The sequence below is a fragment of the Miniopterus schreibersii genome (assembly GCF_964146895.1).
Source record: "Miniopterus schreibersii genome assembly, chromosome: X".
NCBI lineage: Eukaryota > Metazoa > Chordata > Mammalia > Chiroptera > Miniopteridae > Miniopterus > Miniopterus schreibersii.
In genome coordinates, this window is record NC_138104.1 from 24,167,043 (window position 1) to 24,187,511 (window position 20,469).

Genomic DNA, 20,469 nt, shown 5'->3' on the forward strand with positions numbered 1-20,469 from the left:
GAAGAATGTCCCATAAAATCACACACACATATTGTGTTCCCTTGCTAAGGAGGTCTGAAAAGCCCAAATATAAATGTCCAGGGAAACACATCTCTCATGAAGGGAAGTCAAGAGTGGCCAAACATTAATACATTTCTGCTTTTAAGCAATAAAAAAGCAAAACAACTGTAGTAAACTCACCTGGTATTCCTGGCTGGCCTGGATTTCCTGCCACACCTTGTATGCCTTTTTCACCTACTGGGCCTGGAGGGCCAATACCAAGAGGGCCCACAGGCCCCCTATTCCCTGGGAGACCTGGCAAACCTGGGTTCCCAGGGGGACCTCTTTCACCCTTAAAAGCAATTCCACCCTGAAAAGGGAAAAGTTTAATATAGAAACATAGATATAACAGCTCTCTGTAGGTTGGATTACTGAATACAACTAGACAAATGATATAGCCATAAATAGTTCTTACTAGCTATATAAGTGTGTGTTATTATGGAATGGTATGTGTGATCACTCCACTTATTCATTCCTTCAATAAATATTTTTGAGTTCTGGCTATGTACCAGGTGCTGGTGATACAAGCAATAAAAATAGACAAAATCTTTGTCCTATTGAAGTTTAAATTCTAGTATAAGTCAAGAAGCTTACAGTCTAGCTAATATTTTATATAAATATCACTTTCCATCTAAATATTCTGGGCTATGTGTAGTACACAAAATAAGACTGTTCATTTATGATCAACATTTTGGCTCTAGAGGACATTTAATATGGCTATCTACTCACACTAATCTCTAAGCTTATTATATATAAAAAGCAAATTAGACTTCTTCCATTAGATCTAAATAAACCCAGACAAGGATATGTGGGGCAAGAGAAGGGGAACCTCACATTGACTCACAAGCATCTTAACCTTCTGCCCACCTATTCATAGCCAATATTACTTAATATAGAAATAGGTTAAAAATAAGGAATTGCTAAAACATCTGAGAGAAAAGAGTGGTAAAGAAGCCCTACATAGTACCATTTCTATATATTAATCATTTTCTTTTAAGCATTGATTAGGTGTTCATGTCAGCAACAGACACACCCTAGGCAACATCCCTAAGTAACAATTTGACATTATAAAACCAAGAATATCAAACCAACTCACAGGTTCTCCTTTGGGGCCAGGTAGCCCTGGTAATCCATCTTGTCCAGGGGTGCCAGGTAAACCAGGGAGACCTGGAGATCCAGGGAAACCCAACTCTCCTTTTTCACCCTTCATTCCTGGAAAAGTGATGATGTCACCAGGTTCACCTTTAGGTCCAGGAAAGCCTGGAGCACCTGGAGCTCCTGGTATGCCCTGAAGGGAGGAAAAACAAAGGGGGGGGGATGAAAGAGAAAGTCTCTTTTTTTCTAAAACTTTCCTTTCTGCAGTTTAGTATATAAATCTATGAATCAAGAGAGCCATATTAGTCAGGGAGAGTCAAGGAATGAAATAAATCACAATTTAATAGAAAAACTAAATTTATTTAATATATTTTCACAAGTGAAAATCAAAGTGTAAATGGATTTCTTTAACTTAATTTGTTCTATAATATACTCAAAACTTACTCTTAATCCTTTGGGACCGGTTGCACCAGCCTGTCCTTTTTCACCCTTGTGTCCAGGAAAACCAAGAGATCCTAAGACACACACACACACACAAACACACACACAAAATAATGTGAGCTTTGAAGTTTAACTACTTATAAAGCAGATAAAAATCAGCAGGTCAGGAAGTCAAGTTTTAAAATAAGAACCCCATTCAATTTTATTTAATGGGTCACATTTTTGTTTTCTGATTTTATGCTCTCAACATGAAGAAACCACCCTCCCTTGTGGGTAAATCTAACATTTCATGTTACATACAATATTGTATTCTCAGGTATTTCCAACTCCAAATCCTCTCAGAAGCTCACAGCTACCAAGTATTATGTACAGAGGCTCCTTTAACTATCCCATTGTCAAGGGGAGAAGGAGGTAAGTTCAAAGTCAGCATATATTTCTTTGTTCTTACTTAAACTATATTCCTAGGCTCTTATCAGTCCTTTCTTTGGTTTGTCATGCCCAAAAATTGGTTTATGAGAAGCTTTTGGTATTCAATGACTAGAGGAAATATTACTAAAGCAGCCATTCCCTAAATGGGTCCCTGAACCAGCTGCATCAGTATCACCTGAGCACTAATTAGAAATGCTAATTATTGGACCCTCACACCAGATCTACAGAATCAGAAAATTTGGGGGCGGGACCCAGCAATCTGGGTTTTAACAAGCCCTTCAGGTAATTCTGATGCACTCCCAAGTTTGAGAACCACTATACTGAAGGTGCGAGGCTAGATTATTAACTTTCAGAGGTAGCTATAAGACTTTCCAAGTGCCAAATGAATTGGTTTCCTTGGCAGATACACTAGACAGAAAGGTAAGAGATCTGGTGTCTACTCTAAGCCCTGACACAGACAAAAATTTTATTTCAAGATAGTATAATATTGAGATATCCCAAGAGGAAGTTGAGTAAAAGACTTGTGGGTCTGATGGGTATCAAATATGTATGGTTTTGACTGGAAACAGGGAAGAAGAAATTATATATAGAAAGAGGAATATTGGCTGTTGGTTACCAATCTCCAGCAGAAATCCCATTCCTTCATGACAAGTGACATATCCCCAATGACTAGAAGCTCTGCCACTGGAAAATATACTCAGGGGCCAGGCATTGTAAACTTTTTCCCCAATTTTCTGGAAGACAAAGCCTGATGCTGTATAAGTTATTTTACTCACTGTATAGAAAATAAGGGAGGTATTTTTCCAGGACTAATATTGTCAAAATGTTTTAATAGAAACTGCCGGTAGCTTCAGGTATTAGAAACAAGAGCATAACTTATTTCATAGAAGATATAGGAACTTCATATTTATTTATGAATATAAATGACTAGGTATAAAATGAGAAACTGCCATTATTCTAAAGCTACAAGCTCACTAAAAGCTAGGCAAGAAATATTTTTAAATGTTGCCCAGAGGCAGGATGGTTTACCTGGAGGACCTGGAACACCTGGTAAACCAGGATGACCAGGAGGCCCTGAAATACCAGTTCCAATACAGTTGAAGCAGGTGTCACCTTTGTCACCTAGAGAAGACCATAATTAAAAAAAAATTACTCATCTACCTTCTTTAGATGGGTTCTAAAGAAGTTAGCACTAAGGGACAACATTCCCTACTTAAAAGTGTAGTTAGAGAAGCCTATATATCAGTTTATTTGATATATATTTACTGAGTGCCCACTCTGTGGCAAACACTGTTCTAGGTGTTTATGATACATTGGTAAATAGATCAGAGGCAAATACATGTATCCATGTCGTTCACAATCTACAAGTGGCAAGGGATAATAAACAATGAAGGTAATAAATTATTAAATTACATATATATGTATATATACATATATATGAAAATAAGTTATGTTTATCGGAAAATATAAAGCTGAATAAATGGTATTCAGTATACTAGGGATGGTTCGCAGGTTGCAATTTTATATAGCATGGTCAGGATATACCTCATTGAGAAGATGGTACATAACAATAAAAAACTTAAAGGATGTGGTACCTGCACAATAAGTATAGAGTATTCCAGGCAAAATTAATGAGAACAGATTTCTGGAGCAGAGTGAGAAAGGGGAACCAGGTCAGACACTTAATAGTTTGTAACGGGTGGTGTATCATAAAACATCACATAGGCTACCATAAAGACTTTGGGCCCTGCTGGGAGTGGCTCAGCAGTTGAGCATCGATCTAGGATCCAGGAGATCACTGTTCAATTCATGGTCAGGACACATGCCTGGGTTGCAGGCTCGATTCCCAGTCGGGGGCGTGCAGGAGGCAGCCAATCAATGACTCTCTCGTCATTGATGTTTCTATCTCTCTCCCTTCCTCCCTTCCTCTCTCTGAAATCAATAAAGACATATTACCATGAGTGAAATGAGAATCTAGTAGAAGAATTTAAACAGAAAAGCAGCATGATATAACTTAAGTTTTGAAAGAATGATTCTGGCTGGGAAAGAAACAGGGTAACCATTTAAGTGGCTACTGATGTAGTGATCTAGGAGATATGCAGCTCATCCCAAATAGACAGCAATAAAGATGATGAGAATTGGTTCAATTCTGAACATATTTTAAAGTAAAATCAATAAGATTTTCTCAGGGATCACATACAAAATCCAAAAGAAGAGGAAAATTAAGGATTACTTCAAGGTTTTTAGCCCAAGCAATCAGAAGGTTAGAGTGGCCAGCTTTTAAGTAAGAAAGAAAGATGTTACTGGGAAAACTATGGGGGAGGAGGTGGTAGAGGTAAGATGATCAAGGTGTGAAGTTCAAAATGTTAAGTAGACAGTTGGATATACTAATCTAGAGTAAAAGACGTATATCTGGACATAAATGTGGAAGTTATTGACGAGTAGATAGTATATAAAATCTTGTGATTTAATTAATAAGTTTAGAAGAGAAGAGGAGCAAGGACTGAACTCTGGAATATTCCAAAATTAAAAGCTGGGTAGATGATTCTAAAATGCATATGAAAATGCAAAGTAAGCCAAGATAAAGCTATAATAATTTAGTTTGGTATTGGTGTGAGGAGAAAAATAGAACAATGGAACAAAATAAAGAGGTCAGAAACAGACTCACACATAAATAGTTGTAAGACTTACAACAAAAGTGCTAATACAATTCAGTGGGAAAATGATGGTCTTTTCTACAATGGTATTAAATCAATTGGATATACACACGGGAAAAAAATGAACTTTGATTTCCTACTTCAAACTATACACAAAAATTAATTGAAGATATCCCTGGCCGGTGTTGTTCAGTTGGTTGAGCATCATCCCTATGCACCAAAAGGTCACAGGTTCAATTCCTGTTCAGGGTACATGCCAGGGTTGAGGGCTAGATATCCAGTAGGGGGCGTGCAGGAAGCAGCTGACCGATATTTCCCTTTCACATTGATGTTTCTCTCTCTCTCCCTCTCCCTTCCTCTCTCCTTCCCCCAATTAATTGAAGATAGACCAAAGATCAAAACACAAAGTCAAACTTTAAGAGTTCTAGGGGGAAAAAACATAGAAGAAAAATGTCAGGTCCTTTGGGTTAGCAGATATTCTAAAACAGGACATAAATAGCACTAACAATAAAAGAGGACATTAATAATAGGATTTCTTTTAATTTATAGCTTCTATTCAAGAAAAGACATGAGTAAAAATGCAAGGCACAGAATGGGAGAATATAGTTTTGGCTTTGGATAGGAGTATCAACAGTAATAGGCAGGAAGGCAGAATATATGGGCATAGATGAAAGTAGGTGGGTAAATGTCATAGCAATCTGTGAAAGTTCTCTTGTTATTGCTTCAATTGGTCAGTGAGGGAAGAAGCAAAGTCAGAATCTTAAAATGAGAGTGGAAGAGGAGATGTTAAAACTATGAAGAGAGAAGAGAAGATGCAGGTTCAGAAGAGGTAGTAATTTGGACTCACCAGGGCTGTTTTTGTTCCAAGTGAGTACAAAGAAGTGAGTGGAGGGTAAAGGAGCCAAGGATTTGTACATGGAATTGATTACAATGAATTGATCATGGAATTAAGCTATATTAAGAATGAAGAAATGTTGAGGAATCGTCAAAGTTGGTAGGTAGGTCTCACTGAGGTTGAAGTAATGTTGGAGTCAATTTACCAAAGTTAGTTAGCTAAAAAGATAAAGAGACAGTGGTCAGAAAATGGGACTCATGAAATCAAGGTTATGGAAGTGTGCACTCCTAGAAATCAAATGGCCTTGGATATGTCCTTGGCAGTGAATGCCTGATGTAGGGTGGAGGATATAGGGGATTTTGCTGATGATTTGAAAGAATGAAGGAATAAAAAGGGATTAAACCTTTCACTCCTTGTTCTCCTTGGAGTCCTCTATCACCTGGAGATCCTGGAGGGCCTGGGGGACCTGCTTCACATATCTCGCCACCTGAGATAAGATAAAGAAAGGATAGCAAGTTAATTGTAATATGTCCAGAAGACTAAACAAAAAAGAAGACTGACAGGCGAGAAAAAAGACCTCTTTTCAGTTACTTCTCTGCAGTAATAGCACTACCTATAAGCAAAGGGAAAATACAATATTGGTGAGAATTTTAAAAGCAAATTTAAACATCAAAGAATCACCAAAAATCAAGAGTAGAAGCTACTGTAGAAGCAATTACATAGATATAAGAAATACAAAGAATGATGCCAAATTTCAGCTAGATTCACTTATAAATGAAAACAAAACACAACAATAGAAATTAAGAGAAAAGAAAAGCTTACTAGGAGGGATGTGAGGACCTGGAGGGCCAGGAGGCCCTGGAAGGCCAGGAGCCCCAGGCTGTCCATCAAATCCAGGAGGTCCGGGAATGGAAATTCCAGGTGGACCTTCATCACCTTTCTGTCCCCTTTCTCCAGGAAAGCCAGGGGGACCAGGAGGACCCATAACTGCAGTCCCTAAGATTAAAAAAAAAAAAAATTTGATTCTCAGGAGAAGAGACAATGCATAGAGTTAGCATTATTTTGCCCCCTGTCTTCCAAAGTATATTCTGCTGTTTTGTGAGACATTATAGGGAAAGAAGAAAAAAATACCCATTTAAATGATCAAAACGATCTTATTTTAGGGATATTTCTTTGGTTCTCAATGAGACATTAAATAATAATAAGATCTTCCTTTAATGTATAATGCCTGTTATGTTCTGTTTTCTATGAGAATCAACATCTGGAAAAAGGATGAAAATTTTCAAATACTGTAAGTACCAGTCTGAGTGTAAGAAAAGATTACTTTAAGGTAGCTTTATTACCTTTTGAAATGTACAAATAACTCTACCCATGCTCCTTTGATATTGTGATCTTTTAATCTCAGAAATACTAGAAAGCCTTTAGCAAGAGAAAAATAGGCATTTCGAAGTTTCCATGTGTCTGTTTCTGGACATTCTTCTATTCCACTATCTATTCCTGCACCATTGACACACTTTTTCATTACTATAGTTTTATTATGTTTTCAAAACTGGTAAGGAAGATATACTCATCTTTGCTCTTTTAAAAAAAAATCTTCACTGCACTTACAAATTTACTCTTCTAAATAAATTTTACAATCAGCTTGTTAGTTTCATTGTAAAAAGTCATGGGGATTTTGAGTGCACTTAATTTGAATGTAAAGATTAAATTTTGGTAGAGTTGCCTGTTTATAATATAGAGTTCTCACATCAAGTAATAAGTATATCTCTCCATTTATTTATTAATTTTATATTATTTAATAATAATTTACAAAATTCTGCAAAGAAGTCTTACATATCTTTTGCTGGATTTATTCATGAGTTAATTACTATTGTGTATTTTACTGTTATTACTATTTTTAACTAGATTTTTGCTGTTATATGTTTACTTTTTGTATTGCTGGTGTAGAAGGCGGCAAATTATTTAAGTATGCAACTCATATCTGGCCACATTGCAAACATTCTAAGTTCTGGTAATTTGTTATTTTATTATTTTAGGCTTTCTGCGTAGATAATCATATGGTTTACGGATAACCAACATTTTTTTTTGTTTGTTCCATCCTTACACTTCTTTTTCTTCCAGACTTAGTGCACTGGCTGTGATCACCAGTATAAGAACAAACAGCAATGGTGGCTCGGAGTATCTTTATCTTTTTGTTTGAATATCTCACTACAAAGTATGACAATTCCTTTACAGTCCTGTACTTCCTGTATAGAATACATAGTTTCATCAAGTAGTTACCTTTTAAGAATGTTTTCCTTTTAAAAATGAATAGATATTAAATTTTATTGACTGATTTCTCTGTATCTATTGGTCTATTCTCTTTTAATCTGTCAATGTACTCAACTACAGTAATGTTGAACCATCCTTGCAATCTTAGGTTAAAAACTACTTGGTCAGGAGGATAGGCAACAAGATGGTGGCATAAGTAACCATGGTACTTGCTGCCTCCCACAACCACATCAAAAGTACAACTAAAATACAGAATAACCATCACTCAGACTCTCCAGAAATCTACCTGAACAGAAGCACTACAACCAGGGAACTGAAGGAGCAATGAGACCGTTAGGAGGGGCAGAGATGCAGGCAGATTGGGGCTGAATTGTGGAGAGGCAGCTGTGGGCGCACACCCAGGTACCACAGTTTAAAACCAGGAGGGATCTCTTGGCGGTGGGGGTTTCCCGGAGGAGTGAGGGGTCCCAGCCACACAACAGGACCCCCAGCCCAGGGTTCCAGGGCCCGGAAGAGAGATCCCTGCAATGTTGGGCTGTGAAAACCAGCTGGATTGTGGCTGAGTGAGAGGAGGCTGCGGGAGTCCCAGACAGCTCCTCTTAAAGGGCCCGTGCGTGGACTTACTCAGACGCACTCCCTCTGAGCTCCAGGGCTGGGCAGAGGCGTGAAAGGAACCTGGGACATTTGGGGAGAAACTAACTTGCCTGAGATCAGTGTGAGAGGTGGAGGGGCAGCTTTCTCCCAGACAAAAGAGCTGGCAGAGGCCATTGCTCCTTTGGCAAGTTCTCCCCTCACACAGCCAGCAGGCAAGTGCCTTCTCTGAATCTCCAGATCTGACTCACACCTTTGCCCCACCCTGGTGATTCCTGGAGACCCCTGCTCTCCCAACTTTCAAGCTCATCCAAGCCATTTCCAGTGGCTTTTCTATGCAAGTGGCCTCTCCAGCCTCATGCTGGGGACTTTCCTAAAACCTCTCAAGCAGCAACTAGCCTCAGCGTGCCCCATACCTCTCAATAAGTGGCCCCAGGCCTGGCACTAGCAGCAGCCTGCATTGGCTCATAGTTTGGCCTCTCCTGGGTACCTCCAAGCTTAGCCCAAGTAGTAGCCAACTATAGTTTGCTGTGTAGCTCATTCTGGGTGGCCTTGGGCAAGGCACACACAGGGGCTTCGTTTGCATCTCCTGGGAGGCCCCAGAGACAGTGCACCTGGGGGTCAGATTTGACCACCCTGGATTACAACCCTACCACACCCACGGGTAACACACTCAAGGGGCACACTCAGTGAACAGCACAGCTCCACTGAAGTAAATCCTGCTCCATAGGGGTGTTTCCAGTACAGCAGCTCTTTGGCTGTAGTTGCAGCTGGTCTTCACAGCCGATTGGCCTTTGGGTCAATTCCTCCCAGTGACACCAACAGCAACCAAGGCTCAACTACAACAGGACAGTGCACACAGCCCACACAGGGGAGCACCTAGAAGGCCCAGCTCAGGTGACTGGGGAGGCTGAGCCACTGGACCCCACAAGACACCTACTACACACAGCCACTCTACAAATTCCAGGAGACATAGCAGTTCTACCTAATACATAGAAACAAACACCTGGAAGCAGCCAAAATGTGGAGGCAAAGAAATATGTTACAAAGGAAAGAATAGAAGAAATCTCCAGAAAAGGAACTAAATGAAAAAAAGCCAAGTAAGCTACTAGATATAGAGTTCATATTAATGGTTATAAGGATGCTCAAGGATCTTATTATCTTGCTCTGACTCATTGCTTTTTAGGTGATCTGCCTTGTCTCTTAGTCTTTAAGTGTTTCTTTTTATCCTTAAATTCTAAAATATCCCTACAATATGTCTAGTTATATATTTTAATATTATTATCATTTTACTCTTGCTTAATAATTCATAAGTCTTTTCACAGGGACTTGTGTCTTTTTTTAATATATAAAAGTTCTCAGTTATTAATTTTTCAAATATTGCCTCTTGTACAATTTTTTCCTCCCTGAACTCCTTCATGGTGGATTTTGAAACTTCTAGGTTTATCCTTTATGTCTCTTAACTTTTCTTTCATACTGTCTGAATCTTTAACTTTTTTCTGCATCCTGAAAGAATTCCTTATCTCAATTTTCCAGACACAGTACAAGTTCAGCCCACTATCTTGAAATCAGATAATTATTTAAACCAAAGTGATACACACATTTAGTCTCTTTTTTGGGGGGAAGATCACTGTCTCTCATCTCCTCATGTTAATTTTTCATTAGCCAAATATTTTTTGAAAGGAAAGGAATCATGACTTATTAAATATATATGTGTGCCAGGTACTGTATAAGATGCTTTTTCAAATTTTACATAAATCAGTACTATTACTTCACTTCAGAGCACATCCAAATAAACATGCTAGACCAGGGCAGTGCTCAATTTATGGTCAAATTAGGAGTGTTCTATACTGTGTACCTTCAATAAGGGAATGATATAAAACTCAGTATGAGCCCCAATATTTTATTGCACAGCAAAATCACCATAGAGATTTGTAGATGGATGTTTCTATCATTCTAAGTAAATAGTGTTGTTTTCTATTTTTATACAGGAAATCTTACAAAACTAGGCATTATTAGAACAGTATTCCCTTCCACACAGCATGAAAAGTATAATGATTAAGTTTTGAATCACAGAAATGTTTGCTATAATTATTAATAAAAAGTAGAAATGGGATTTTTAAAGTAAAAGATACTATTCAACTGATTTAGCTTTTTTTAAGTACAGGTGAGGAATTTGTTAAGAAAGGCAAAAGTAAGAGCAGGGAAGTTTCTGTCAATTAAAAAATACTTATGTCTTCTACTGCCAAGTTCACCCTGGAACTAGTATGGTAATATCGTATATGTGGATTAGTAAGGAAGCTAAAAACACAAGAGCATTAGTACAGTCCATTTTACCTGGAGGTCCAGGAAGGCCAGGTAGACCCTGTCGTCCAGGAAATCCTCGCTCTCCTTTTTCTCCAGGCAAGCCAGGTAACCCCATGTTTCCTTTTTCTCCTACAGTCACACCTGTCCCAGGCCTAGGAATTACCTTTATTATAAAAGAAAAAATAAAAGAACTCAAAGAGGAAGAAGCTCGTTCTCCTGAAGATAACCTAGCAACTCCATATGATTACAATACCATCATTTTCACAAAGTGCTGAGATACAAAATCATTGACCATTACATAGATTATGAGTCACATCCTATATCATTCCTTCAACTGATTAGAAATTGTCTAAAACCAGTAATAATATTACTACTCCCCTGAGCTCCAGGATTATAGAACTATAATTATTTTAGATGCCTCTTATCTTATAATTCACCTTCAATTCACTCCAATCACTTAATCCTGATTATTCTTTACTGCAAACGTCTCTCTAATTTGTCCTCTTCTTTCCTGTGGCCACAGATACTATCCTTATCTCACACTCGGACTAACAGAATTACCTTTGAACTTTTCCTCTTGAATCCATATTTATTGCTAGGATATGCTTCCTCAAAACCCAATTTTTCTGTGTTTAAAGACTAAAAAATGTTCACTACTTCTTACTATATCTGATGCTACTTTAACTGACTCTTGTCAGGTCACTTTTCACTTCCAATACCTTTCTCATCTTTTTCATCTCCTGCTATTTCTAGTGATGAATTTTTGGTAGAGTGAGGTCTATTTGATTATTACCACTTCATGCATCTTGCACATCCTTATCTTTCCTTTTGAATATGCCATTTTAAATATCAATAATGCCTTCCTCCAACCTTTTCCTTTATCAACCCACATTTCTTTCTTCCTCTTAAAAAAAGAAAAGGAAAACTCACCTCTTCCATGAAGGCTTTATTGATTAAAATAAACTAACTGATTATTCCTTTTCTCTCTGTCTTCTTAGAACCTCAGCTTCTAAAGAATTTCATATTAAATAATCTAAATACAAAGAAATTAAGCTCATAGAGCTTTAAAGGTAAGTAAACTTTAGGTTTAAAAAAGTGTCAGTCTAAGGTACAAATCAACACCTACTGGGAAAGTGTGATATTTCACTGGATATAATAAACATTCAGACAAAAGAACACTGAAAGTTGTTGGATCTAGAATTGGGATAGCAATTCAAAGGGGAAAGGGAGATGCTGGACAGAACTGCACTCTCAAAATGTCCATGTCTTGTGATATTCATCAAAATTTTATCATCTCATTTGAAAAAGAAATTATTTCTTAGAGTACTAAAACTGATTTTAAAATGAAAGTGAATAAAATTATATAAGATTCTAAAAAATATATCCTCATTAGATTTAGTAAGGTACTAAGTATCAATATCTGAAGCTCATTATAGGAAAAAGAATAAAATTAATGTCAGATCATATAGGTTTTATGGCACGTGCACCTTGCAGCTTTAATGCAGTTTAAAGCCAAGAGTCTTAAACAATTTCAGCCAAAGGAAAACTAATCTGTCAAACTGCAACAATATTTTATTCTTAATAAGATTAAATATATATTTGATTTAAATTTCATGGTGGATGTAAACATGACAGGAAATCTGTAAACTCCCCAATTATTATTTCATTGAGCAGTTTGCTACATTTGTTATTAAAAGCCCCTAGAAGCAAACACTCAGGGAAAAAAGAGGTGTGACTCAGACAATTACAAATTGAGAAAACCTATTAAGACCAAATCCTTTACCCTGAGCTCTGCAGGGGAAAGGACCAATTCCTAGTTCCCCAACAGTTTTTTTTATTGAAACTTTGTAAGAAGCACTTGCACCATCTGCTGGTTATTTGAGAAATTATTTGGCAATCATGATGCAAAACAACCTGATATCATTGTTTTGGAACTTTACTATGGAGATATAATACACAGACAGAACAATACTAAGACTTTGAGGTTAACAACACTGAAGTTTTTTTATGTAAAGATTTTTAATACAGTAGAAGTTGATAATGACTTGGAATTTTGTGTTCTACTAGGAAAGGGTACAGAGTATATAATTAAGGCACAAAAATAAAAATGCATTAATAAATTTGATAAATGAAGGGGAAAAAAACTTACAAGTCCAGGAGGGCCAGGTGGGCCAATGTCACCTTTTTGGCCCTGTTCAATTCAATTTTAAAACAGGTTAGTAAAAATCACATTAAAACATCCATTTCTTCAAAAACATAACAAATAACTAAGATTCATAAAGACCTAGAAATCCATAATAAAATATATCAAAAACTGTATCATGAGGTAAATAAAACAGTAGTGAGCTAAGCTAAGAAGATCTGTGATGTTGTTTCAGACTTACTAGCTATGCAATCTTGACCAAGTCAATTAATTCTCTGCCTTATCTATAGGCCAGGATTCTAAGATATTTCTAGCTCTAACATCCTTTAATTTTAAGATGCCTATTTTCTAAGAAACTTTAAAATTTTATAAAGAATATACTGAATTAAAAAAATGGTACCACTATAATCAGTTTAAACCATTACAGCCCTGCCGGGCGTGGCTCAGCTGTTGAGCATCCACCTAGGATCCAGGTGATCGGGGTTCGATTCCTGGTCAGGGCACATGCCCAGGTTGCGGGCTCGATCAATGACTCTCTCATCATTGATGTTTCTATGTCTCTCTCTCCCCCTCCTTTCCTCTCTCTGAAATCAATAAAAATATATTTTAAAAAAACAAAACAAAACAAAAAAACCATTACATATTTTAGGTTTGGTCATGTTCCTTTTCATAAAACTTGCCAAGGGCATAAATTTAGAGTAATTTCCATCATTGACAGATATGTTATAGCCGATGGGCTTAAGTATCATCAGGAACAGCTAATAATTCATAATTACTTTTGTGAGTTTGCTCTTAGATGATAATGAAAAAAAATTCAGACAAAACTATTACCCTTGACTGGTAGCTAAAACAGCATGAAAAACACAGTATTCAACTGTTACTTTACTGGCCAAGACCCAAGGATAGATGTCTCTTTCACACCTCTACTCTTGCTCTACAATTGTTCATAGAAACCTTTCACTTATCTATAAGCTCTTTTTACTTTAAGAAGTTACTGTGTCCTAGCCCTGGCCAGTGTGGCTCAGTTGGTTGGAGCATCATCCATACACCAAAAGGTGGTGGGTTTGACTCCCAGCCAGGGCACATACCTAGGTTGCGGGTTCAATCCCCGGTTGGGGTGCAGTCAATATTCCTCTCTCTCTTCCTCTCTCTAAAATCAGTTAAAAAAAAGAAGTTACTCTGTCCTATAACTTTACTTAATACTTGAAAAACAACCTTATTCTCTGAGTATATATAACTTCCTTTATTCTAGTTGTACTTCTTACTCCAAGATAAAACTTAGGTCTAATTTTGAGAAAAACCACCATTTAAATATGTGCCCTCGGAATACATTTAAGTTTGTAACACCTTGCCTACAAAACAGAGCTTTTCAGTTTTGGTTTTCATACAAAGCAATTAGAGACCATAGAGACTGGAAAACTGGATATTTTGTGATCTGCTATATATAGGGGAATTGTGTGCTTCATATATTCTTTCAAAGTCACTTTTAAAACAGGCAACTAAATAAATTTCTACAGTCAGCCTGCATAGCCAAATGAAAGAAAAAGCAACAAAGAATTAGCCACAGACTTCTAGACAATAATTGCATAGAGAACGGAAATGTTTCGTGAAGACATTCTAAATTCACAGCTATAAGCCTTTTTAGTAGGAGGATCTCACTAAAATAGTGCTGAATCTTCTTTCTGGAGAACAAAAGTTTTGCCAATACATGTTCAAAGTAAAGGCATCAACTTTTCACAATGGAAATGCTGAAATTAAGCAATTCTTCATGTACTTCCACCACATGGACTGTGATTTAGAACAATGGTTGAAAATTCAGAGGAAGTAATATTTGAAAGAAGGAGGCAACATCAAAAGATGGATAAAGAAGGCATGTTTTGAATACAAAATCTAGTTATTTAGAACTTTTTCATTTATAACTCAATCTTGGGAGAGAAACGAATTATGTTAACTAGAATAAAAACAGTCACTTCAAAGTATTAAAATTCTTACCTTTTCTCCAATGCTTCCTTGTTCACCAGGGTAACCAGGATCACCAGGCAAACCCTTTCAAACAAAGAGGACAGGGTGAGATCAGCAAAAATGGTGAAGGGCCTACCCAAATCCTCTTCCATAAAAATGGCCAGAATCAACCTTTTTAGAACTCTAGAAATTAACCAAATGCTTGCACCAATCCAGGAAGCATTTATTGAAAACAAGTGGCATTTTAATTTGCCCTATTCCCATCACCCCTTCTCAGCTTCACAGTAGCCTTGAAAACCAATAGCAGTTAATCAAGGTTAAAAAACTGTAGCCTGGCAGCAACTGGAAGAGAAAAAAAAAAAAAACTGGATTCAAGCTTCTTCAAAGACCCTTTCCCACAGAAGTGTCATTATTTCACTTGTCTGGTGGTTCCCCAAAAGACCCCACTAGCAAGACTACCTTTGGCCTAATTTGAGTTCTCCCAGTATAGAGAATTGCCTTTTCCCTGGGGATAGCTCTGGAAAACAATCAGGCAAATCATTCAATATCATGGCTGCCTAACCATGAAACAAAGACCAAATGTTCCAAAAGAAGCCAGGAACTGAGGCCCTGAATTTGCTTCCTCTTATATCATTTTATATGTTTAAGCCATTTATGAATCTGGAGTTTATAAGTTGAGGACTACCTGTTTAGTAAAACTACCTGTAAATAAATTTATGTGATTTTATTGCTTCCAACTTCCAGTCTTGTTAAGAATAATCCTTTTCCTTTGAAATTCTCTCCAAATGTCATCAAATTTCATATCTGTCCTTGAAAACTTCTTTTAATATCTACTGTGGATATTCTTAATACTAAGGTTGCTTCGAATAATGTTCCTGGACTCACCTGTTTTAAAATTTCCCCTTTTTTTGTAGTAATTTGAATTATCTGTCAAAACTTTTACTGAAAAAACTTATGTTCACACAAAAATTTGTATGTGAATGATTTTAGCAATTTTATTCATAATGGCTCAAACCAGAAACAACCAAAATATCCTTCAGTGGGTAAATGGATACATAAATCTTGCTACACCCATACAAACAAATACTATTCTGCAATAAAAATGATTGAACTATTGATATACAGTACTATGCATTATGCTATGTAAGGGAATACTAATTCAAAAGGCCATATACATATAAGTGAAATCATATGGTATTTGTATTTTTATGTCTGACTTATTTCACTTAGCATAATACCCGCTAGGTCTATATGTGGAATCTAAAGAGAAAAATAAATGAACAAACAAAACAGAAACAGACTCATTGATACAGAGAACAGACAGATGGTTGTCAGAGGGGAGGGAGGTTGAGGGGCTAGGTAAAAATGATGAAGAGACAGAAATACAAACTGGTAGCTCCAAACTGGTCATGGGGACATAACAAATATAGTCAATGATATTGTAATAACTATGTATGGTGTCAGGCAGGTAATTGAAGTATTGGGGAGTCTACTTTGTAAACTATGATTATCTAACCACAATGCTGCACACTTGAAACTAATACAAAATAATATTGAATGTAAACTGTAATTGAAAAATAAACAAGGAAAAGCTATACACAGTATGGCTCCATTTATATGACAATGTGGAAGAGGCAATATAGGGATAAAGAACAGATCAATTTTTGCTGGGGGCTTCAGGTGGGGTGGGTTGGAGGGAACAATTATGAAAAAAAGAGTGTGAGGGAACTTTTGAGGGTGATGGAATTGTTTCTGATTATGGAGTTGGTTACACAAATGTATGCATTTGTCAATACACACAGAACTATATTCTAATAATGGTTCATTTTACTGTGCACACATTATATCTCAATAAATCTGACTTTAAAATCTGGCTTACACATATGTGTGTATGTGTGTGTGTGTGTACACATATACACATACTTACAATGGAATACTACTCAGGAATAAGAAAAGATGAAATACTTCCATTTGTAACAACATGGATCTTGAGAATATCATGGTAAGTGAAATAAGTCAGACAGAAAAAGTGAAGATGCATATGATTTCACTCATATGTGGGATATGAAACTGAAAGCAATAAATTAACAAAGAAGACAAACAAAACCTCATACACACAGACGATATGATGGTTAACAAAGGAAAGAGGATTGTGGGAGGTAGTAAAGGGTAAAGGGGGTTAAATATATGGTGACAAAGGGAAATTAGAGTTTGGGTGATATATAAACAATGCAATATACAAATGATGTATTATAGAATTGTACATTTGAAACCTATATAATTTTATTAATCAATGTTACTGTAATCAATTTAATTGAAAAATAATCATATTTTGGTTTCAAAATATCTGACATAAAAACAGAAGAATTTCAAATTCATATTCAAAAGAGAAAGAGTAATTTTCATTCACTTAAACTATTTCCAAATATAAGCCTCTTTGTCATCCTGCTTCGTAACCTTGCCTTTTTTTTTTTTTTTGGTGGGGTGAATGGACTTTACTCACTGGAATCCCTGGTTGGCCATTCTCTCCATCTTTGCCCGGTTTGCCCTATAGGATTCAAAGAAATGCAAAGAATAGGAATTTGTTATTTAGAAAGTATGAAGTTAAAGAACATAACAACCTTTATTTCTGAGTTAGACTATATTAAGTGGACTTTTTAGACTTCGATACTATAACAAATAAAATATTTTATTTATTCAATTGTGACATTTTGAAGCAATGAAAGTAAGATTTAAGAGGAAAGAATAAAATCACATACACATATATTTTAAATGTTTTGCAAAGAATATTACTAATTATAACACTTACTCTTTTGCCAGGCTCTCCTTGCTCACCTTTCTCACCTTTCACACCACCTGGAGGACCCTGTACACACAAAAATAGTTGTACATTGGTTCATGGAATACAATATAGCAATACCGATTTACATTAAATAATGCTAAATACATTTAGGTTACTTACTGGAGGACCACGAGTCCCTGGTGGTCCAGGAGGCCCTCGGTCACCAGGAAGTCCCTATGCAGTAGCAGTGGAAAGGAAAGCACTATTAATTCTGTTAATACTACAGCTAGCTTCAAATGCTTTTATGAAGCTGAACTATAGACTCATAGTATAACCAAAGATAATAGGATGTTTCTAATTCAAAGTCAAAGTCTGCTAGGCAAAAGGTCCTAGATCCATCTTTGCTCACTTCATTTAATTTCTAGTGTATGTTCATGCCAAGTTTTGAGATAAATAACAAGATAGAGCTTCAAATGAAAGTATTAATGATTTTTTGTTCTTATAAAAGATTTTATGAAAAGCAAGAGTATCTAAAACTAGGAGATTTGGGGGCTATATAAGACATATATTTTGGCAGAGAATTAAATGACCCAATCCACATTGATGGTAGAGTTTCAATGCAACTTGTCATTTATTCTTAACTTCTGTATTAGCATCTAAGTGAAACAATTCACATGCTCTGTTCAAGGGTGGGCCACTATACTATACAGATATGTTTGATCCCCTTATCTACTCTAGTAGAAGCAAGGTTTAAAATAATTATTTCTAAAAACAACAAAGGTTTATAGAGAAACACCATCTTTCTCCTTGTATATCAGTGACATGTAGAGAACATAGTCATCTAAGATAATAATAATCTACCTTATCATGACCTAATTTGTACGTGAATGCATTAGTCATGATAGACAAAAATGGAAACAATCCAAATGTCCACCAACTGATGAATGGATAAACAAAATGTGGAATATGTACACAAAAGTATATTGTTCAGCCATAAAAAGGAATGAAGTACTGATACATGCTATGACATGGATGAACTTGAAAACATTATACTAAGTAAAAGAAGCTAGGCACAGAAGACCACATATTGTATGATTCCATTTATATGAAATAGGCAAATCTACAGAGACAAAAAGAAAATTTGTGGTTGCCTATGGCTGGTATATTTGGGATGAAATGGAGTGTAACAACTAATAGGTACAGGATTATATTTGGGGGGGGGGGTGATGAGAATGTTCTAAAATTAGATAGTAGTGATGGTTTCACTACCCTGTCAGTATACTAGAAAATGTAATCGTATACTTTAAATGGGTGAATTGTATGATATGTACATTATATATCAATAAAATTCTTTAAAATTTTAATTCAAAGGTTATTTTGAAAATACCTTTATGTAACCATATTCCAGCTTATAATGCATTTTAATGGAATGCCACTTTCATAGCAGATGCTCACTGATTTCCACTCTACATACTCACCTGATCTCCTTTCTGAAACTCTAAGTCAGTTGGTCTTTTCTGTTCACTGATCTGCCCTGGGGGCCCAGGAGGGCCCTGAAGACCTTGCTCACCCTATTTGCAGGATAAAATAAAAATATAATATTTATAATTTACACAGACAAAAATATAATGTGAGCGAAGTCAGTGGCAAGAGGCAAAATGACAAGTTTCAAATGACTATGAAAGGAGAAAACTTAGGGTTGAATGATCCCCTTTTTTCTTTACTCACCTTTTCACCCTTGGGTCCTTGGAAATTTAAGCCCATATTCCCCTGAAGAGAGAGGTTTCAGTTTAAAATCTCATTGACAATAGCAAAAAGAATCAACACCAAATAAAAGATGTGAAGAAAAAGAAAATACCTTTGGTCCTGGAAGTCCTGGTGGGCCAGGAGGGCCCTAAGAATAGAAGACATAGAAAAGGAAACAAGTGTTACATTAATAAGTTTAAAAATTATTTGGTTTCATAAAAAGTGAGGACTGAAAACGCTCTTCAAAATATTTTCTGTTTTTTTCTCTCATTGTTTTCTAGTCAGACACACATTCTAAATAATGTAAACAAACTAGATGAATGTGGAGAATTCTTATGACAGGATACAAGTGGGCAGGAGAAAACATGCAAGGATGGGTAGAGGCAGAGAGGAAGCACCAGTGACAAAAATAAGTACAAAAGTTAATGTCAACAAACATCAAATTTCTCATAACAGAATTACAGATTAATTTAGGTGACATAAGGCAGTGAAATTTCAAATTCTAAAAAGCACATGTTTAGGGGACTTGTCCCTACTTAAAGACTGAGTGGAATTCAAGATATAGTCAATTTGTGTCATAATTTTTTTGTTTCATTTTGCTTTTGGTTTTTTGCTTCCCTAAGTGTATGCTTAGTTGTTGAGTATATATGAGACCATAAAATCTTTTTTTGATGTAATATAACCTAATGTCCTGGAACCTGTTTTACCATGTGTAATTTTTGTTTTACATCACAGTTCTTAATTTGCTTAGAGTTTCATGGAAGATGGTATAGTTTTATTGACAAAAGCAAAATAATCTTACAACTACGTGCATACAAAAGCAATACAATTTTGTGACTAAATATTTTCTATCAAAATTTACATTAGCAACTGTCTTGAGAATTCAGGGATGTAGAATGGAATTTAAAATTTCAACAGTTTTGTTAAACCTAGAGCTGTGAAATTAGTATTCCAAAGATATTCTAAAACTTCATATCTTGGAAAAATGATGGTACATTAAATCAAAATTGAGGATGGATGATTTAAAAATAACATATTTGATTTTTGAATAATAAAAAGTGAAGTGTAAGAGAAAAATATAAATAAATAAATAAATAAATAAATAAATAAATAAATAAATAAATAATAATAAATGGCATGTTAAATTATTTAGTCCAGATTTATTTTTACG

At 35.9% G+C, this 20,469-nt stretch overlaps 1 protein-coding gene across 2 annotated transcripts in view; it reads right to left on the reverse strand.

Annotated features, from left to right (window-relative positions):
- Window positions 1-20,469, reverse strand: part of COL4A5 (collagen type IV alpha 5 chain) — a 214,427-nt gene that overhangs the window by 74,657 nt on the left and 119,301 nt on the right. For both annotated transcript variants that reach the window (XM_081125613.1, XM_081125614.1), the window contains exons 11-25: window positions 19,411-19,446; window positions 19,281-19,322; window positions 19,031-19,123; window positions 17,733-17,786; window positions 17,580-17,636; window positions 17,274-17,318; window positions 14,801-14,854; window positions 12,815-12,856; window positions 10,696-10,828; window positions 6,319-6,492; window positions 5,900-5,983; window positions 3,034-3,126; window positions 1,579-1,649; window positions 1,136-1,327; window positions 181-349 (exon numbers count right to left, since the gene is read on the reverse strand). In XM_081125613.1, coding sequence (XP_080981739.1) covers window positions 181-349; window positions 1,136-1,327; window positions 1,579-1,649; window positions 3,034-3,126; window positions 5,900-5,983; window positions 6,319-6,492; window positions 10,696-10,828; window positions 12,815-12,856; window positions 14,801-14,854; window positions 17,274-17,318; window positions 17,580-17,636; window positions 17,733-17,786; window positions 19,031-19,123; window positions 19,281-19,322; window positions 19,411-19,446 — 1,339 coding nt within the window. The remainder of the gene's footprint in view (window positions 1-180; window positions 350-1,135; window positions 1,328-1,578; window positions 1,650-3,033; window positions 3,127-5,899; window positions 5,984-6,318; window positions 6,493-10,695; window positions 10,829-12,814; window positions 12,857-14,800; window positions 14,855-17,273; window positions 17,319-17,579; window positions 17,637-17,732; window positions 17,787-19,030; window positions 19,124-19,280; window positions 19,323-19,410; window positions 19,447-20,469) is intronic.